The 18,861-nt window shown below is 36.4% G+C and overlaps 1 protein-coding gene across 1 annotated transcript in view; it reads right to left on the bottom strand.

The window, feature by feature from the left end:
• Positions 1-1,733: 1,733 nt before the first annotated feature.
• LOC149426502 (uncharacterized) overlaps positions 1,734-18,861 on the bottom strand; it is a 39,231-nt gene continuing 22,103 nt past the window's right edge. Inside the window, exons 8-14 of the mRNA XM_089639909.1 lie at positions 16,399-16,511; positions 15,410-15,587; positions 13,899-14,039; positions 13,280-13,394; positions 12,117-12,331; positions 8,768-8,868; positions 1,734-8,597 (exon numbers count right to left, since the gene is read on the bottom strand). Of these exons, the coding sequence (XP_089496035.1) occupies positions 7,031-8,597; positions 8,768-8,868; positions 12,117-12,331; positions 13,280-13,394; positions 13,899-14,039; positions 15,410-15,587; positions 16,399-16,511 (2,430 nt within the window). The 3' untranslated portion in view covers positions 1,734-7,030. The remainder of the gene's footprint in view (positions 8,598-8,767; positions 8,869-12,116; positions 12,332-13,279; positions 13,395-13,898; positions 14,040-15,409; positions 15,588-16,398; positions 16,512-18,861) is intronic.

The raw sequence follows: 18,861 nt of genomic DNA, 5'->3' as shown, positions 1-18,861 counted from the left end.
GTCCGCGAGACAACTGCAGAAACAAAAATAATAAGAATCGTTACTCAAAATTTATTCTCATATTGGAAAATTACTTTCAGTTTAGATATCATCTAAATTGCCATTGGCAGCAAAATGGTTCCCCACCAGTGTGACGTAAATAGAGTGTAAAATTTAAATATTAAAATGTAAATAGGCAGCAGTTTTCAATATTTAAACACAATACATACAATTTATTTAAAATAACTGCACAATTTAAAAATGGTAAACATTAGTATTCGGTTTTCAAAATTTTCAAATTACATCAATATTCTTCAAGAAAGGAAGGTAAGTTAAATGAAGAAAACATTTAATATACATAGATACAGGTCGGAAAAATAATGTAGACAAAAAATTGAGGGCGCTGCAATTGTTTAAAATGGCAACACTAAGATGGCTCAAAGGAAAATGTCATAAGGTTTAAAAAAGCAAAATGGTCCAAATGCATATTTTTGACTTTAACCATCCGGTGTTCAGAAATTAGTGGTACTTTCCGAGATTAGATGATGCTACACCATACTTTAAGACAATTTAATGTTTAACCCCGAATGAGAAGGGTAAAATTTTGTAAATATCTTGAAAATTAGATTTGAAATACCAGACACCATTCTACAAAATCAAATTCTTTACTTCAGAATTTTCATCGACAGTTTTTTTATGCGTTCAAAACGTCTAAAACCTAGCTCAACACACTGCACACTGCAGTTCCTCAAGGTAGTCATAATTTCACTGGACTGCAAGTGTAGCCAGCTGCACAATAGGGGTTAATCATTTTTATTATAAGATAATAATATTATGTAATATTTGCTTTGCAAAGAAGATAATAAGGAACTCCAGAAAAAAATATTATGCCTTAAAAAAATGTATTCATATAAATCAACAAATGTATTAGTTTTATTATGTATATAGCGCAGACCCGTGAAAAATCACAGGATATTATATTAGTAAATAACGCTTTCTTGAAAATGGACAAAGTGCAGACCCTTCAATAGTCAATAACAAAAGAAATACATTTTTCAAATTTAGAATTAAAATTATTTTCTGGTAAAAATAGATAGGTAGGTACTTTATCGCTTGTCTGAATTCTTAACACGGCCAGAATTCTTGACATCAGTTTTGAAAATGACACTTAAATTCAAAACAAATCCGAATTCATTGAACCAGATTTACAATCATAGACCCATCACCAAAATTAGTATTTTTAATAATTATAAGCAGAATGAATAGATTCATTTTGGATTTGCATGAAAATTTTTATAGTTTAACAAAATTGAAACGTAATTTGGGCAACTGTAGGCTAAAATATATATATATATATATATATATATATATATATATATATATATATATTATTGGTGACGAAATAGGACATAATCATGAACAATGAATCACAACAATTATGATAATGTATTAGGGGCCGTTCAAGTATTGCGTAAGCAGATTTATTACAATTATTTACCCCCTCTTCCCACTTGTCACCAAAAGTAAGCAAAACTCTTACCCCCCCCTCTCATGCTTACGTAAAAATTGGTACCCATATGCATTTTTCTGTTAATGTATTCTGTTTTTTAAGCGAGTACCTAAACGTATTAATTATTTGTGGGAATGGGGATTCGGGGGAATATGTATTCGGTTTTCAAACATAGACAATATGTGGGTTGCCAATGTGTAAAAAAAAAAAACTACTGCTGAGCAGTGCTGACGTAATCACTATCTCGACCCCCCCACCCCCCCATGTCATCAAAAATAAGCAAAGCAAAGACCCCCCTGCCCCCCTATAGTGCTTACATAATACTTGAACGGCCCCTTATAAATATTGTTATTTTTCTTGAAGTTAAAGTTTCTTAATAGTTACATTATTGTATTACTTATGTTCAGTTATGATTTACTATAAATACAGTATAAAATTAATATCTTATCTGACATTTGAAATCATAACCTCAAGAATGCTGATCGGGACATTCAATGGCAGATGATCTGAAATGTTCATCAAATGTTGGCGCTGGCGTAGTTGGATATCACGTCAACCATAATAATAGTAATTAAAATGTCTCAATGTTATGTTGTACCTTTATGATCCACAAGAATGTCTGGACAGAGGTTTCTAAATGATGAACAGTTAAGAAAAGAGAGGATTGTGCCTTAAAAAATACATAAATATAAACCAACTAGACGACGTGTACCCAGCGTTGCTGGGGGTTATCCTTAGGAGATACACCATTGTGTATTTTTTTGTAGGCCTTTTTAAGATATACAATTCTGTACTGCATTATTTGATGTACCTCATAAGCTTTAGCCAGCGTTAGCAATTAAGCACCCGAAAATGACTTATTACAAAACATTGACTTTTCTCTACTTTTTATAAATACAGTGAAACTCTCTTAAGAAGTTTTCCAAGGGACCGGAGAAAAAAAACTTCTTAAGTGGGATTCAATTTTAGCCATTTAATAACTCGAGTCCGGGGCATACGTCATTCCTATGTCTACCTACGTTAAATTGTCGTGAAAACAAGCTCATATGATCCAAGCGGTCAAAAAAAATAATATATATATACATCTTCTAGTTATCATGCGTTTCAATCTACATTTTAAATTTATGCATATGTATTTCCTAACCTTCAAACTTAATTTACGACAAATGTCAGATGAAACATGATGCACGCTTTGATTATATAAATGTCTAGATTGAGCGTTCGAGCGACGAAACGCCAAAAAAAAGATCAGCCAACTGTTGGCTGACAAGCTCGTTCAGTCCGCTCAGTTGCGAAACTATCGCTGTGCGGTAAACACGTGTTGTGTGACATTTGAAAATGACGATTTGCGCTATAAAAGTGTGCAGAAATTACAAAGGACGATTGAAAACAACTAAAAAGGTTACTTATCATAGGTAAATTACCTTTTCAAAGCCATATAATAACCATTTACTTAAAGAAACAATTCAGTTTTAATAGTGTAATTTAGTCTTACCGTAGTCTTGACAACGCCATATTTTGACGCATTGTTTACAGGGTTGCCTGTTCTTCAAATTAAAATACCCACATAAGGTAAAAATTGCAAGGCGCAAATGACGCCGTTCTTTTTATAAAGAACATTAACTTTAAATTCAGTAAATTTAAATGATTCATCCCTTTAAGAAATATAAGAATCTAGTAAATAAAAAATTTCCCATGAGTGCGTTGTTAATTTTAAAATAGGTTTTAATAATTACCCAAAGTACACTATATATAATAATATTATAAATGTGAAAGTTTGTCTTTGTGTTTAAGTGTTTGTAAATTCTTCGCGTTGACACTATATTTTAAAAAGTTATGAATTCGAAATTTGTTTATCCAGAGTGGAAGATACTACCAGTATCGCCCTGGTGTAAGACCACCATTCAGAATTGAAACGTTGCTCCAAATGATTTTATAATGACGCCCATAACTTATGCAAAAATAGTATCCGCTGTTATGAAACAATTTGTTGGAGGTGATAATTATTTCGAAGTAAAAACTGAACATATTTGCGGTCTTCTGCATCAAGTTAATTTGATAAGATTGGTCGTGGAAAAATATTTGACCTTAAGATATCACTATAAGACAAAATTGGAAAATATTAACCGGAATGTAAAATCTAAACGAAATCTGTTTAAAAAACAAATTCAAAGGGAAGGTCATTAAGAATAAATAATAACTATCGATAGATTTAGTTTTAAAAAGTTGCACTGTCTTTTTTAGTGTGACATGTTTTATTATTATTTTGTACAACAGACAGGTAGGTCCAATATTCGTACAATTTTCTTACAACTAAGAATACATATACATAATTTATTTTAAACATGGTATAGTGATATTAAACACATCTATATTTGCTGGTAGGGCATTAAGCAATGTCATACCTCTTGTCATGCTATGTTGAGCCATGACATCTGTGCGGTATGCAGAATAGGGCGTGGCTACGAGTTCGACAGTGTTTATCAGGAGCGAATAAGCCACAGCATGACAGGAGATATGGACAATCGATAAGATGTTTTAATAACTTTAATTCAAATACCATGAGTCCGGCATTACGCATGGTCTCCAGGCTTTGATAATTTGTCTCCTTTAGCATTTCCACGTGATGCATGAATTTCGGATATATTCCGTATGATCACATGTAAACGTACCTTAGGAATTTTTTTTGAATTTGGTCGATCATATTTATGTATTTAAGTTGATAAGGTATCCAGACACTACTTTTTAGGTAGGTATAGATTTACCTGGTTGTGGGCCACCTTCTTTAATTGATGATGATAAAAATTTAAATTTAGACACAGCGATACCTGCCGGCCATTTGGCAGCGTCTAGGAATGTATCTTTCTTATTTTCCGTATTTCTTGTTTATTTGTTAAAAATAATCAAATAAAAATAAATCTCTTTTAACAATGATTTTCTTTTCATTTATACTTTCATTTATATCATTATATTTATATAGAAAACTATCTTACTTAAATGAATTCAAAATTAAACGAATTATAGGTCCCGCAAAATCGAAACATATTTTTTATCAACTTTTTTGGGAAATACTAGGTAGCTGGTATCACTCAATACGCCTACAGTGACGTTAAGCGCTTACGTCAACGATATAATTTGCGTATACTTGTGTGCGTGACACGCACACAAGTATTTCAAATCTGGCCTGTTCTTTCTGTCGGAATAACAGTGCAACACTCTATCTAGACATTTATATAATCAAAGGATGCACGGCAATTTTTGATGTTTGAATGAAAAAAACGTAATTATAATGCATATTTTATACCATCTCCCCCGCCATATAATCATGTTGTTATGTATTTAAAGGTGAAATATTCCGTATTAACCGTGATCCGATAGATTATCAAAAGTTTTTCGTGTTTTACAAATTCAATGGAATAAAAATTTTATACAATAATATTACGAAACATCTCTATGTTCATTATCAAAGGGAAGATTATTGAAGGAGGCGTCAAATGTATGCAAATGTAGATATAGCCCACGTTGTCATTAAGGTTGAGTTTAATATAATCTTTCATGTTATTTTGGCCTTAAAGACACTTGCATATTTGTTACATAATTCCGCATTGTTTATTCGTTCCATTGCTATTTTACCTAGTTAGGGGATTAGGAGACGGGGTATTTGGTTTATTTATTGGTTACGGCAGGTTACGGCTTACGGCCCGGCGGCCGACAAAGGGTTTTATGGTCTCAGGTACTAGGTATGGGTTTCAGTCAACGTCTTTCAATTTATGACTTGGAAAAAGGTTCATTTTAGATATTTTGCGACACATTATTTCGTTTGTGTTGATTTTACCGCCGGATTTCTAAAACCTCTTAAGCGGGAAGCAGTTTTAGCTCTAAAACTCCTTATGTGGGAAAAAATCGTGTTTTTTGTATGGAATTTTCAAGGGACCAAAAATCAAAACTTCTTAAGCGTGAAAACTTCTTAAGTGGGAACTTCTTAAGCGAGTTTTACTGTATAATATGCATAAACCTTCCGGAAGAAATTCTCTAAATGATAGTGAAAACCCTATCAAAATCCGTTACGTAATTTAAAAGAACTATGCGTACCAACAGACAGACGCAGATACCGACATCGTTTTATACTATTTAGAGATTAGAGATACGAATTTCTCATATTTGCAATGAAAATTTTGTTTTATCAGAGTACGAGATGCTTCTGGAATCTGTTGATAGTGTAAGTGTATTCTAATTTTAACGAAAAGCTATTTTAATAGCGATATAAATAAGAACCATTTCAAAACTTGAATTAACCTCACTTTTCAACATTTTTGTTCAGAAAATTGTTATTTCCAGCAATACTTATTTCTGATATTCATAAAAAAAAAATCTGAAATAGATTGTAGTTATAAACAAACCAAGACTTCCCTATTCCCAATTACTTTTGCATTTATATTTCTCAGTTCATTTTTTAATAACTCCTTGGACACTCCAATCACCATATTCATCAACCATTTAAAAAAGCCTTTAAATCTTTAAAACAATATCTTTTAAGCCATATAATGCAAATGATATCCAACCAAACCAGCGCCATCTGCTTTGAGCTATCCAGATTATTGCCATTACACTGAAAATTTTTATTTTTACACTTTGGTACAATACAATAACGATAGTGATGAGACGGCAACATTTTACAATGTGTTCTTCAATTAAACACTGTAATAAAAAACAAGTCTCAATTCTGCCGTACAAAACCCTGTCAAACGATAAAATTAAAAGTTTCAAAATTATTTCGAATATGAAGAAAACTAATAAAAAATGAAATTATAGTATTTAAGTTGGTCAATATTGATATTAAAAAAGATTGAATGGGAGTTCCATATTAGGTACGTGAAAATGTGATATTTCTGTTATTTTGAAATTTATGTATCAAAATAGCCATATATTAAATCAAATTACAGTATGTAAATAAAAAAGTTAAACAATTGAGTTATGTTGGTTTTTCTTTGAACATTGATGTTTATGTACAACGAACTGACAAACTTGTAAAACATGCGGATTTCTGACAACAAACAACATATGTCAAAGACAAAGCGAGCAGCTTGGTGCTGCCATAGTAATGAAAAAAAATTAGTGCATTTGAATAAATGTTTAGTTTATTTTGCCTCACTGTATAATATGGGGCCGTACCTACTGACAAGGGACAATACACTAAGTTTACTTATTATATACTTCACCTGCATATATAATATTATTATGTAATCTCATTCCAATTTAACCACTTGATGCCAGCTAGCTATCATATTTATTTATGAACATACATATGCGAATTTCATAATTGAAAATAATCAAAATCCTTCTAATACAACAAGTATAAGATCTTTTTCAGTTTTTCTCAGTTCCTTTATCTTATATACTTAATATGTATTATGTACATTCTTTCACACAGAGAACAGTAAGAAAAGTGGGACAATGAACACAATCTGAAGTATTGATAATAATGAAACAAATATAAAAGTAGTTGGAATGTGTTGAAGTGGTATATGTACGATGTGGTTCTTATGCAGAATGATTGGTTTGCAGCGGGAGGGTGGGGGTGGGTTGCGATGAGTGTGTGGTGTCGGTGGCCGGGCTGCTGCCCTCACTACTGCTGCTGCCCTCTGCTGCGCTTCTGCTGCATTCCGACACCGACGGCTCATTGTCTGCAGTGCTCAGGTCCTGCTCATTGTCCACCATGTAGTTCTCTCCCGAGGAGCTGTCAGGCTCGGGGGAGTCGCATTCCATGTTCCCCGAAGCACCAGCACAGGACATTCCTAGACTGTCTTCATTCGGGAAGGGCTCAGTACCACCACTGGCACCGGCACAGCGATTAGCACTGGGAGAAGTACCAGAGCCAGCAGGCCCGTGCTCCCTGCCCAGGGAGAGTTGCCCCCCCAGGTAGTTCTTTCGATACAGGGAGTAGGCCTCCGCATTCCTGCCCATGCAGTGTTCGTCCGCACATGCCGCAGTGCACATGGGGTAGCGAACATCATCGTAGATGGAGAAATCTAGATCTATAACTTTGTACTCATTCTTGCCTCCACTGTTAGCTACCCACAATGGCAGCCATCTGTTGACCATGAGCCACTGCAGCGAACCCTTGGATATCCCCTTGATGCCCGGAGGAGGAGCGGCTGCGGGAGCTTCTTCCACAGTGCTCTCGATGTGCTGGTATATCCTGTCTGCCTCCACAGATTGATTCTCGATACGAAAGCGCGGGTTCCCTTGGGTGGGTGCGGTGCAGTAGTGATCGATATTTCCGCAGGATGAACTGAGGTGGCGCTCGATGCGCCCGATGCCAGAGCCCAGGATGTGCAGGCGGCCGTAGGTGTTGCCCAGTCGGCCATACACAGAACCGTGGGACCTGGGAACGGCCACACTTCGCGGACACGTGGCCACCCCTTCTCCAGCTGCCTCTCTTCCTTCGCTGCTGCGGTCGTTGAATTCCAAAGTCTGGGAGTTGGATGGAGACCGCAATAGCTTTTTTCCAAAGCAAACGTTTAGTCCCAAAGGACTAGCACTGTTGGAGCTCACTTGTTCGCTGCAAGCATTCACTATAGGAGATATTTTTGCTTTATTTTTGCCCTTACTGAGGAAAGATTTATCGGACATTTTTCCTGAAATTTTTGGCATGTCATACTCTCCGAAAGAGTGGATTTTATTTTTTACTACTCCGTCTCTAGAAAGACTCTGTTTGGAATTTTTAGATCCTGTTTTAAACATTTTAAAGCGCCAGTGAGTAGGAGCCGTGGAGGTAGAGGGTTCCTCGGAAGGCTCGTAAGCATTATCGGGTCTGTTGAGATTTGGACTAAGATCCAGGTGAAAATGACTAGGAGACAGAACTTCAAACCTTCCGTTCTCATAACACGGATCATTGTTTCTGACATCGATGGTGACAATCTCGTCAGCGACCTGAACATTGTCAGTAGGTGGAGCAACACAACGCACACCAGGCCGGGGCTGGCCGGGGGGGGCCTCGGCAGGGGCTCCCGCGGCTGGCGGCTCAGGGGCCCGGCGTAGTGGGGCCGCGCGTGCAGCGCTCTCCCCTCGACCCTCCTCGCTTCCCCCCTCGGGTAATTCATTATTTCTGTAATAACAAATATCATTATATTAAATGATTCCGCATGGGACCATATTGATGGTATAAAACAATATATTTCTGGCGAAGGAAAAATTAGTGAGTACGCGGCTCTGATACCTTGTAAGACTCTAACTGACCTGTTGGGGGTTGGCAGGGAGGGCCCAGCCGCGGGTCAGGCAGGGCTCGGGCGGTCGATGATGGCCACTCCGGCGTAGGAACGTCCGGTGGACATTCGGCTTTCTAGCATTGTCCAAGCCTCGGTCTTTGGATTGTAAACCTGTAAATGAATTAATCTTTTTTTTATGACTGATTTAAATATTTTTAAATAAAAAATGAAAAAAATGCACCGCTAAGCCCCCGCATTCCGGATGTCTACTGATTAATAGCATATTTATTTTTAACACTTTAAGATATATGTTATTTTTGAAGATAATATCTATACATTTGTGAAGCCGAAACGTTAACACATTGGTTACGGTGTGCACATATTTGTGCGTTTCAGAAACTTTACATTGCGGCGGGGTGCACATTTTTGTGCATTTCTATGACCTTCAACTTCACATACAAAAAACACGTCTTAACTTAATTAACAATTTCTTCTGTCATTGGCTTTGCGATGTAGCGGATAGGTGTCGCTATAATACGCACAGCATTATGGATTCTTTACCTAATATCATTTTTATACTGTGTTGTTATTATATAATATTAATTTTAAATATTATATCAAGTGTATTTGACTTTTTTTTTACTATTGTTATTTGTGAACTTACTTGATTTTATTTTGAGACGTTAAGACATTTCAAATCGTATTTGTATTTTTACGAGTTCGACTTCAGAGCGTCATTGTGATTACGATTTTATTATCAACCTAAAATGGATGAGAGAGAGGACACTTTCGTGGAATAACATTTTGAAGACCACCTTTCTGACGTACTCAATGACGCTGAAGAAGAAATCAATGACCTTCACGAAGTTCACAGTTAGGAATGGAAAGATATAACTATTCAAGAATTTAAAAAAAAAATGGTTAGGCTTAGTTCTTACAATGGCGGTAGTCCGGAAAAATACCATTGTCGATTATTGGTCCACAAATCCTCGGATAGAGACCCCATATTTTAAAAAGACAATGCGCCGCGATAGATTTCAACAAATTTTACGAAATCTCAACTTTGCTAATAACGACGAAATTCCGACCGCTAGCACAAACCGTCTAATCAAAATTCAAAGTATAATCGACTACTTCACGAAGAAATTCCAGGAAGTGTATGCGCCAAATCAAAATCTATCTCTAGACGAAGGGATGATTCCGTGAAGAGGTCATCTGAAGTGTCGAGTGTACAATCCCATGAAAATTGCAAAATATGGAAGTCTGAATAGGATGATTTGTGAATCAAAGAGTGGATATATCTGTAATTTTATTATATTCAGGTATAAGTGCTACATTAGATTTCACAATAACCCAATTGCTGTCACCATACCTAAATAAATGATATAATATATATGCGGATAATTATTAAAATAGTGTGCGTTTAGCCAATTATCGAATGGGGTTAAAAACTAGAATCTGCCTCACAGTTAGAAAAAATCGTGGCAAACCGCCAACACTGAAAAATATACGCCTTAAAGTCCAAGAAACCACGTATCTACGAAAAGGGGATGTACTTCTTCAAATGTAGAAAACCAACAAGAAGAGAGATTTAACCCATTGGCCTCGAACGACGCCGTCCCGGCGTGTGTACGGCGATGTGTCCTAAAATCAAACGACGCCGTCCCGGCGGGTCTGATGTCTGTCGGCTTAAAAACGAAAAAGGGATACATTATTGACATCTGTGTTTAAAATTTTAAATGCCAATCGCTCTGTAGATAATTAAGCACTTATTTCGTAGTAATTGGCAGGACTCCGTTGAAACAATTTTTTCCTGGTATTTAAATTTTGTTATATTTCAGCTTTATTGATTTTTTTCAAAATGGCGTGTGGTTCGGGAATTGACAAGCTTGTTCGTAAAACGCATGGTGGGCGGCTAACAAGAGCCCAAATGGCAAAAAATATATATTATGGTAATAAGTATGATTAATGTACAACTTTTCTTAATCCAATTATAAAAAATGAAGAAAAAAAATTGGTTTTTGAAAAAAAAAATTTCATATCCTCTTTTAATCATATTATTATTTTTTTTTAAACAATGCATACATTTTTTACATACCTTGATTCAATGCACAAGTAAATTAAAAAAGACTGTTTCGTTTGCATGTTTAGTTTAAAAGTTATGTAAGATTTAGTACACCACTGCACTTAAAACTTTTGGTACAAAATTAATTCGGATGTGAAGGACAATTTTTTAGCCAAACAATTCGGATGCCAATGGGTTAAAGATGATCTCCACGATACATCAGGCGGTTATAGTGGATATGGGAAAATTGACAGAACAACAGGGTTGCCCATCAAAAAACCAAAATGCATTGTAGATTACAATAATTTCATCAATGGCGTTGATCTTGCAGACCAATATTTATTTTACAATCTAATATAGAGAAAAATTTTAAAGTGGACCAATATAGCCTACTTATACCTTATTCATTGTTGAATTTTCAATGCTATCCAAATTTTTGAAAAACTAAATGTACCTAATAAGCTTTGCATCCACGACTTTTTGTTATAAGTTGCAGAGACCTGACTTCTTTTGCAGCAGCCAAACCGTCCTCATCATTCACGCAAGATTTACAAATAAGTACACCTTCTACTTCTGCCACGGCAACACTTTTTCAACACAGAACTCCTTTTTTTTACCCAAATGATGAGACTGTCTGGCATTTTACAAAACCACGAATTGGTAAAAATAACAAGTGAGAAAACTAAAAACTTAGTAAGACGTAATTGTCGAGTTTGTGCGAAACTCAAAATACGGAAGCCAAGTGCGTTCATGTGTAAACATGTTAGTAAATGTTTTCAAACATACCATACCAAGAAAAATTATGTTTAAATTTAATTAGTTTTAGAACTTCTAGACGTATTTTTTTCTATTAGATAATATTATTGTAATAAGTAAACCTATTATTACCCCTGAGTCATTTAAAAACTTATTTTAATTATGTTGATATTAATATTTTTTTATAAATAATTTTTGTTTTATTGATACAAGCTCCACAGTTTGAAGTTTGCTGACATACTTCCAGTAGTGGGACTGATTTAATTTCGCCAGCCGCATGTGACAGTTTTTTAACAAACACGGAGATGTTTAATTGTATGAAATTCCTTCAGTAGAATGCGAATGTGTTAATTGTATGAAATTCCTTCAGTAGAAATTATTAAAAATACGTTTTGTTCTGTTATTTAATATGTTATAGGTTTGAAAAAATTCAGTGCTTCTTGCTCTATTTCAAACAAGTTGTGTTTTATTAAATATTTTCACTTAATTATTTTCATTTTTAAATATTAACGCACTCCCTCTAACAATTTGTATATACAAATCTCCCTTTCAAAGCATCTTTGAACGCTCGCTACGGAGCTTTAAGTTGGCTCTTTACCTCCACGGTGTTGAGATTGGAGGTTCCGTCGTCACCTCCGATCACCAACAGCTGGCCGGTGTGGGGCAGGACACCGGCGTTGCGGCGGGCGGCAGCCATGTCGGGGGCGGGACGCCAGGCGGGAGCTCCGGGGCGCCACATCTCGACAGAGCGCCGCACCAGAGGTCCGTCGTGGCCCCCGACGGCGTAGAGCACTCCGTCCAAGACACCCACACCTATGGTAGAGTGAAAAAAATAAAAAAGTATTTATTATTAAATCCACTAAATAAAAGGTATTTCTTTTGGTCCCTTCAAAAGTTTTATAAGAGAGTTTCACTGTATTTTATTAACTCCTTGCATATTCCGTCAGAAGGTCCGAGTATTTCCGCTTTGCAATTAAATCCAAATAAATTGAATATTTCTGAACGTATCCGAAAACTGAAAAATGTTTTTAAAAGGTGATGAAATACACATTCAAATTTTATTATTAGAAATAGACATATATTTTCGGAAAAATTAAAATTTTTAATAAAAACATTAAAAAAAAAACAACTTATTTTACGTTTTTTGTAAATAAAATTACTGATAATGAAAAAATATATAAAAACACACTTATTTTATTAGACAAATGTATAACAAACGTTAATTCCACCTCACATTTTTGTTGTTTCGTATTAAAATAGTTCATAGAAAATTCAATTTAAAATCTCTTTTTAAAAGTTTTAGTTGGAGCCTTTGGTTTCAAAGGTGCACATTTTAATTCTTTTGTTGTTGACTGCTAAATTTGAATATAAAGCGCGGTGTTTACTCTTTACAAACGTTAATTCCACATCACATTTTTGTCGTTTCATATTAAAATAATTAATAAAAAAATTAGATAGATTTGAATATAAAGCGTGGTGTTTACTCTTTCTAACACCGTTTAAATCATATTTCTCACCACAATAAGGGAGACCATATGAGTTGTTGTGGTTGTCCCAACAGTGAAACAATTAGCCGGAAGGGGGTAATCATGTTATTATGTATGACCATTAAACAGTAATCTGTAGAAATTTAAGGGGAAATGAACCATTCTTTGACACCAGACACACTTTGATTAGTACACAATTACATAACAGTTTGCAGAGCAGTCCAATGTGAGAGTTTTCGGCGTACGGTAAAGGAGAAGATTTGTGTGTAATGACCTGCCCCGCTGCGGCGTACCGACATGTCGGGCACGGGGCTCCAGCTATCCGTGGCGGGGTCGTAGCACTCCACGGAGTTCAGGCACTGGCGGCTAACCCCATCGTAACCCCCCACCTGAAATATAAAGTGTTCATTATAACTTCGGACTGACTAACCGTTACACAATCTTTTCATTTTATGCAGAGAGGACGGATCGCCCCACAACTCTGTATTGGCACACACTCCTTGCTTCATTTACATTCATACATACCGAATATTTTTTCTCTTTATTTAGGAGATGATACAGACAGTAATAAACAAACAATACAAAACATTAATTATTATATTCTCCTGCATCTTTTCTCTCAGATTTACTTCTAATCAACAAATAAATTAATATTAAGTTAAGCCCAGTTTTCACATGCTTACTTATTTCACGGTCTCAACTCGTGGCTTGTTTTAACTCGTACCCATCAGACCTAAGAGTAAGTACGCACGTGAATATTGGGCTTAACACTTCGTTATGACCCTACTCATGTATTTGATATACTCGATCGCGCATTATGTCTTGAACGGATGTCTGTTATTATTTAATGGCAAAGAATATATTTTTTTGATTGTAGTTTGGCGAGTTCTTACGGCATAGATCTTTCCCTGAAGCACGGCAACGCCCACGGAGGAGCGGCGCGTGGCCATCGATGCAAGTGCCCGCCAATTGCCCACGCGCGTGTCCAATACCTCTGCTGAGCTGAGTCCCGATGCCCCGTCAAATCCCCCCACCTGGCAACACAACAAGAACAAATTCTTTTAACATTATATTCTACATTCATTTTATAACATACGCAATCGCAGTTCGTCAAGAATTTCTATAAAAAGTTGGCGCTGCAATCTTTGAAATGGTTTTAAATGGCAAAACACCAAGACAGTTCAAAGAAAAAATAATGTAAAGTTTAAAATTATTTTTTCTAACGAGCCAGTAGACTATGGCATCCTTAATTGGGGTATGTTGTGAGGCTAAAGGTAGCGGGGAGAGGAAGGAGATGGGGAAAAGGAAGGTGGGGAAGTACCTGGCTATTCAGATCTGGTCACCAAATACGGCCAAAGCCCTTTTAAGTAACATTTCAATTCTGAATGGTGGTCTTACACCAGGGCGATACTGAGAGTATGTTCCACTCTGTATATTATATAATATGGTTTTGAAAACTAATTGTGAATGTGCAAAGTCTGTGTGCAGATCTAAGTTTAGTTTGTTGGGAGCATTGATTATGTGCAACCTCTGTGTGCAGATCTATGTTTAGTTTGTTGGGAGCATTGATTATGTGCAACCTCTGTGTGCAGATCTAGGTTTAGTTTGTTGGGAGCATTGATTATGTGCAACCTCTGTGTGCAGATCTAAGTTTAGTTTGTTGGGAGCATTGATTATGTGCAACCTCTGTGTGCAGATCTATGTTTAGTTTGTTGGGAGCATTGATTATGTGCAACCTCTGTGTGCAGATCTATGTTTAGTTTGTTGGGAGCATTGATTATGTGCAACCTCTGTGTGCAGATCTATGTTTAGTTTGTTGGGAGCATGGATTATGTGCAACCTCTGTGTGCAGATCTATGTTTAGTTTGTTGGGAGCATTGATTATGTGCAACCTCTGTGTGCAGATCTATGTTTAGTTTGTTGGGAGCATTGATTATGTGCAACCTCTGTGTGCAGATCTATGTTTAGTTTGTTGGGAGCATTGATTATGTGCAACCTCTGTGTGCAGATCTATGTTTAGTTTGTTGGGAGCATTGATTATGTGCAACCTCTGTGTGCAGATCTATGTTTAGTTTGTTGGGAGCATTGATTATGTGCAACCTCTGTGTGCAGATCTATGTTTAGTTTGTTGGGAGCATTGATTATGTGCAAGCTCTGTGTGCAGATCTATGTTTAGTTTGTTGGGAGCATTGATTATGTGCAATCTCTGTGTGCAGATCTATGTTTAGTTTGTTGGGAGCATTGATTATGTGCAAACTCTGTGTGCAGATCTAAGTTTAGTTTGTTGGGAGCATTGATTATGTGCAAACTCTGTGTGCAGATCTAAGTTTAGTTTGTTGGGAGCATTGATTATGATTTGGTAAGCATTTAGATTGGCACTGGTAAATATAAATAAACAACTTACGGCGTATATGCAGGAGTCGATGACAGCAACGCCGAGTGTGGAGCGGCGCGCCTCCATGGAGGGGGCGGGCTGCCACGTGTCGCTCGCCGCATCATACACATCCACCGTGCGCACGCGCAGCGAGCCGTTGAAGCCGCCCACTGCGTACACTCGCCCATCCACTACTCCCAAACCCGCCCTGTCGGCAAATACATATTATTATATTTTTTTCCACAACAAAACAAAACATTGTTGCAAATACATTCGTGTAGAACTATACAAACATCTTTAAAAGGGTTATTATTAAAGGAAGGTATTATTCATAATTTTAAAATTGAATATTGCCAATAACACTGGATATTTTAATCCTATGTCTAGAATGTCTCGATCATACAATGATCTTGCTAAAATACACACTGTCATAGATATTTTTTGCAAATAATATAACGTGTTTCAAGAAATATCTCCACGATTTCTGTACTTAAAAAAAAAAGAAAAATAAATAAATAAAAAAATTGTTTAGTGGTTTAGAATTTTTTTAATATGTACTCTTTAAATTTTTCTACTTATTATGTGCTTCAATCTTTGTAATTAAGTTTTAAGTTTTGTATATAAATACTGTCATTGTTTTACATGTTTGCTTATGTGAATGTGTAAATGTGATTGCTGCAGACACATTAGTCTAGGGATATTTATAATTGTACTTTTTTATTTTGTAATCCATAATTAATGTTTTTATAAATATCCTGTTTGTGTCTCGAATAAATAAATAAAAAAAATAAAAAAATATAAGATCGTTAAAAATGATTGAATATGACTTGGTCTCAGTAGGATCAACTGGGAAAGTGTTATGCCGGTAAGAGAGGACTGGGTCTAATTCACAGTTGAGAGACCTTATCGATTTAATTTTTCATTAGGGCCAAATTATTTGTGATATACATATGTGGGTCTATTCAGACTTTTTATCAACTTGAAATTTAGTGGATAGCATAAGTGTATGGTGCAAGAACCTGCATCTGCGAGAGATCATCTCAGCGGCGTGGTACCAGCGCTCCTCCTGCAGGTCGTAGCACTCCACAGATCGGATGGCTTTGGGGGCTTGCCCGCCCACCACCAGGATAATCTGAAACATCCACATTGCGGTTGCATTCTTTGCGTGGATATGATATTCACGGAATGTACATATAACACTTCTACAGTTATACATTTTAATCTACAATTCATTAGAATCCGTCAATCTTAGCGAAATTTGTTTGCACTGCAACATGTAATAACTTATTGAACGTCGGAGTAGGAAAAAGCCAAAATATCCATAACTCTCGAAACTGCGTGAAAATCATCTTGATGAGTTTTGATCAAATGTCAGAATAAAAACGATGATTTATGTTTTTTTACGATTGATTTCTGTTTACCAGATGATGTACCTAATCATTCATATACAGGGTGTCCGGGGCTAAAGTGCGCTAACTTCGGGACATGTTTCTACATGATAGTAGAAGTAAAAAATATAAATTACCATGTATTTTTCCCATACAAAAATATTTTTCCCTAGAAGGATATTTACTTTCCGATACAAACAATTCAACTTTATTACCTCAAAATGTTGGAATTTCGAAAAGGTTTTTTTTTTTTAACTTATACTATCGTGTAGAATCACCCTCCGAAGTTAGCTCACTTTACCCATACCCTGTATATTTCTTGTTTATATTGTAAGACGTTTCCCCAGAAATTAGCTAAATTTATCTAAAAAAAAATTTCCCATTTGGGAGAGTCAAAAATAAAATACTTTTACGAATGTTTAAACTGGTGTTATTATTTCTACATAAACCTGAATACGTACCCTTCACCAAAAACTAACTAACTACCATCACGCCGTTTCACGCAGGGGTAGGCAGAGAGGACAAACCGCCAACAACTCGGTCTTGGTACACACTTCTTGCCTCATTCACATTAATACATCGTCTCATACATACATGGCCCGACTTAAGTATCGGATTCACTTCGTCGTGCTATGTCTTCCTCGGGCATCCCTGACTTTTGCTACCATTCACATTAGCATCGTATTTTCTCCTTACACTCCTTTCTTCGCTCATTCGCTCTACATGCCCAAACCATCTAAGCGTCCCTTTCTTGATCTTACTCATTACGCTTACATCAGCCTTGCACTCTTTGGGGATCTCCACATTTCTCATACGATCATACATGGTTTTACCACACATACGCCTCAGGGATCTCATTTCTACGGCATTCAGTCTACTTTCGTCCTTTCTCTGCCAGTTCCATGCCTCACTTCCGTACATCAGGGTAGGTACCAGCACTCCACTGTGGACTGCTAGCTTCGCTTCTTTGAACAATTTTTTGTTAGCGCCAACTGAGTTCAGTCCTCCATTAATGGAGTTACCTGCATTTACCCTTCTTTCAATATCTCTGTCAGCCTTCCCATCTCTCGTAAACATACTCCCTAAATACACAAACTCATCCACCTGCTCCAAGTATTCCTCATTCACAACTATATTGCACACTGTTTTCGTACTCTCTCTTTCAAACACCATGACTTTAGACTTACTTACATTCATCATTAACTCATTCTTCATACATACTTCATTCATCCTAGATACGAGAGACTGTAGATCTTCCTTTCTGTTAGCAATCAGCACCGCATCATCAGCATACAACAGCCAACATACTTTCAGATTACTCAAATTCACTCCCAATCTCACCTCTTTCAATTCTTGCATACCCATGCATAGATTGAATAAAAATGGTGACATTACGCAGCCTCGTTTAACCACTTAATTCTAGGATTTTTTTTATAAAAAGTGTTTAATAAAATGATGCATTCATACATACACGAAAATGTGAAAACAATATAGTAAAAACGAAATAAGCAGCTCAAAAACATGACCGATCTCCGAGGCAAACTGCGTAAAATACATCACTAACTTTGACGAGCCCTACTTGTCTTAGATAAAAATAGAACACTGCGAGTCGAAACCGTCAAGCGTCACTCGGGCTAGCAGAAATTGGAACGCATTTAGAGCGCGAGCGTGACTAGTTCAAAAGCATTAAGGGTTAACACCTTTTGAGATATTAAACCAACGCATAAAACCACCGTTCACCCTAACATATGCAACACTTCCCTCATACAGAGACGCAATTGCCTGTGTGAGATTCGTTTTCACTCCATACTCGGACAACACATTCCATAGCTTTTTCCTGCCGACTCGGTTGTATGCTTTTTGCAGATCTACAAAGGCACAGAAAGGTTTCTGATTTTTTGCCAGAAACTCCTCAGTGAGCACACGCAATGAGAAGATCTGATCCATGCACCCTTTCCACTCATAAAAGCACCTTGCACATCACATATTTTATCCTTTGTTTCCTTTCTTACCCTTTCAATCAAAATTCTACCATACTACAGATTGCCAACTGAACTTAGCAGGCTAATAGCCCTATGATTCCCACATTCCATA

Source organism: Hesperophylax consimilis, chromosome 1 (genome assembly GCF_061612785.1).
Source record: "Hesperophylax consimilis isolate HC1 chromosome 1, BYU_Hcon_1.0, whole genome shotgun sequence".
Classification (NCBI taxonomy): domain Eukaryota; kingdom Metazoa; phylum Arthropoda; class Insecta; order Trichoptera; family Limnephilidae; genus Hesperophylax; species Hesperophylax consimilis.
This window is presented reverse-complemented; position numbering and strand designations above follow the sequence as displayed.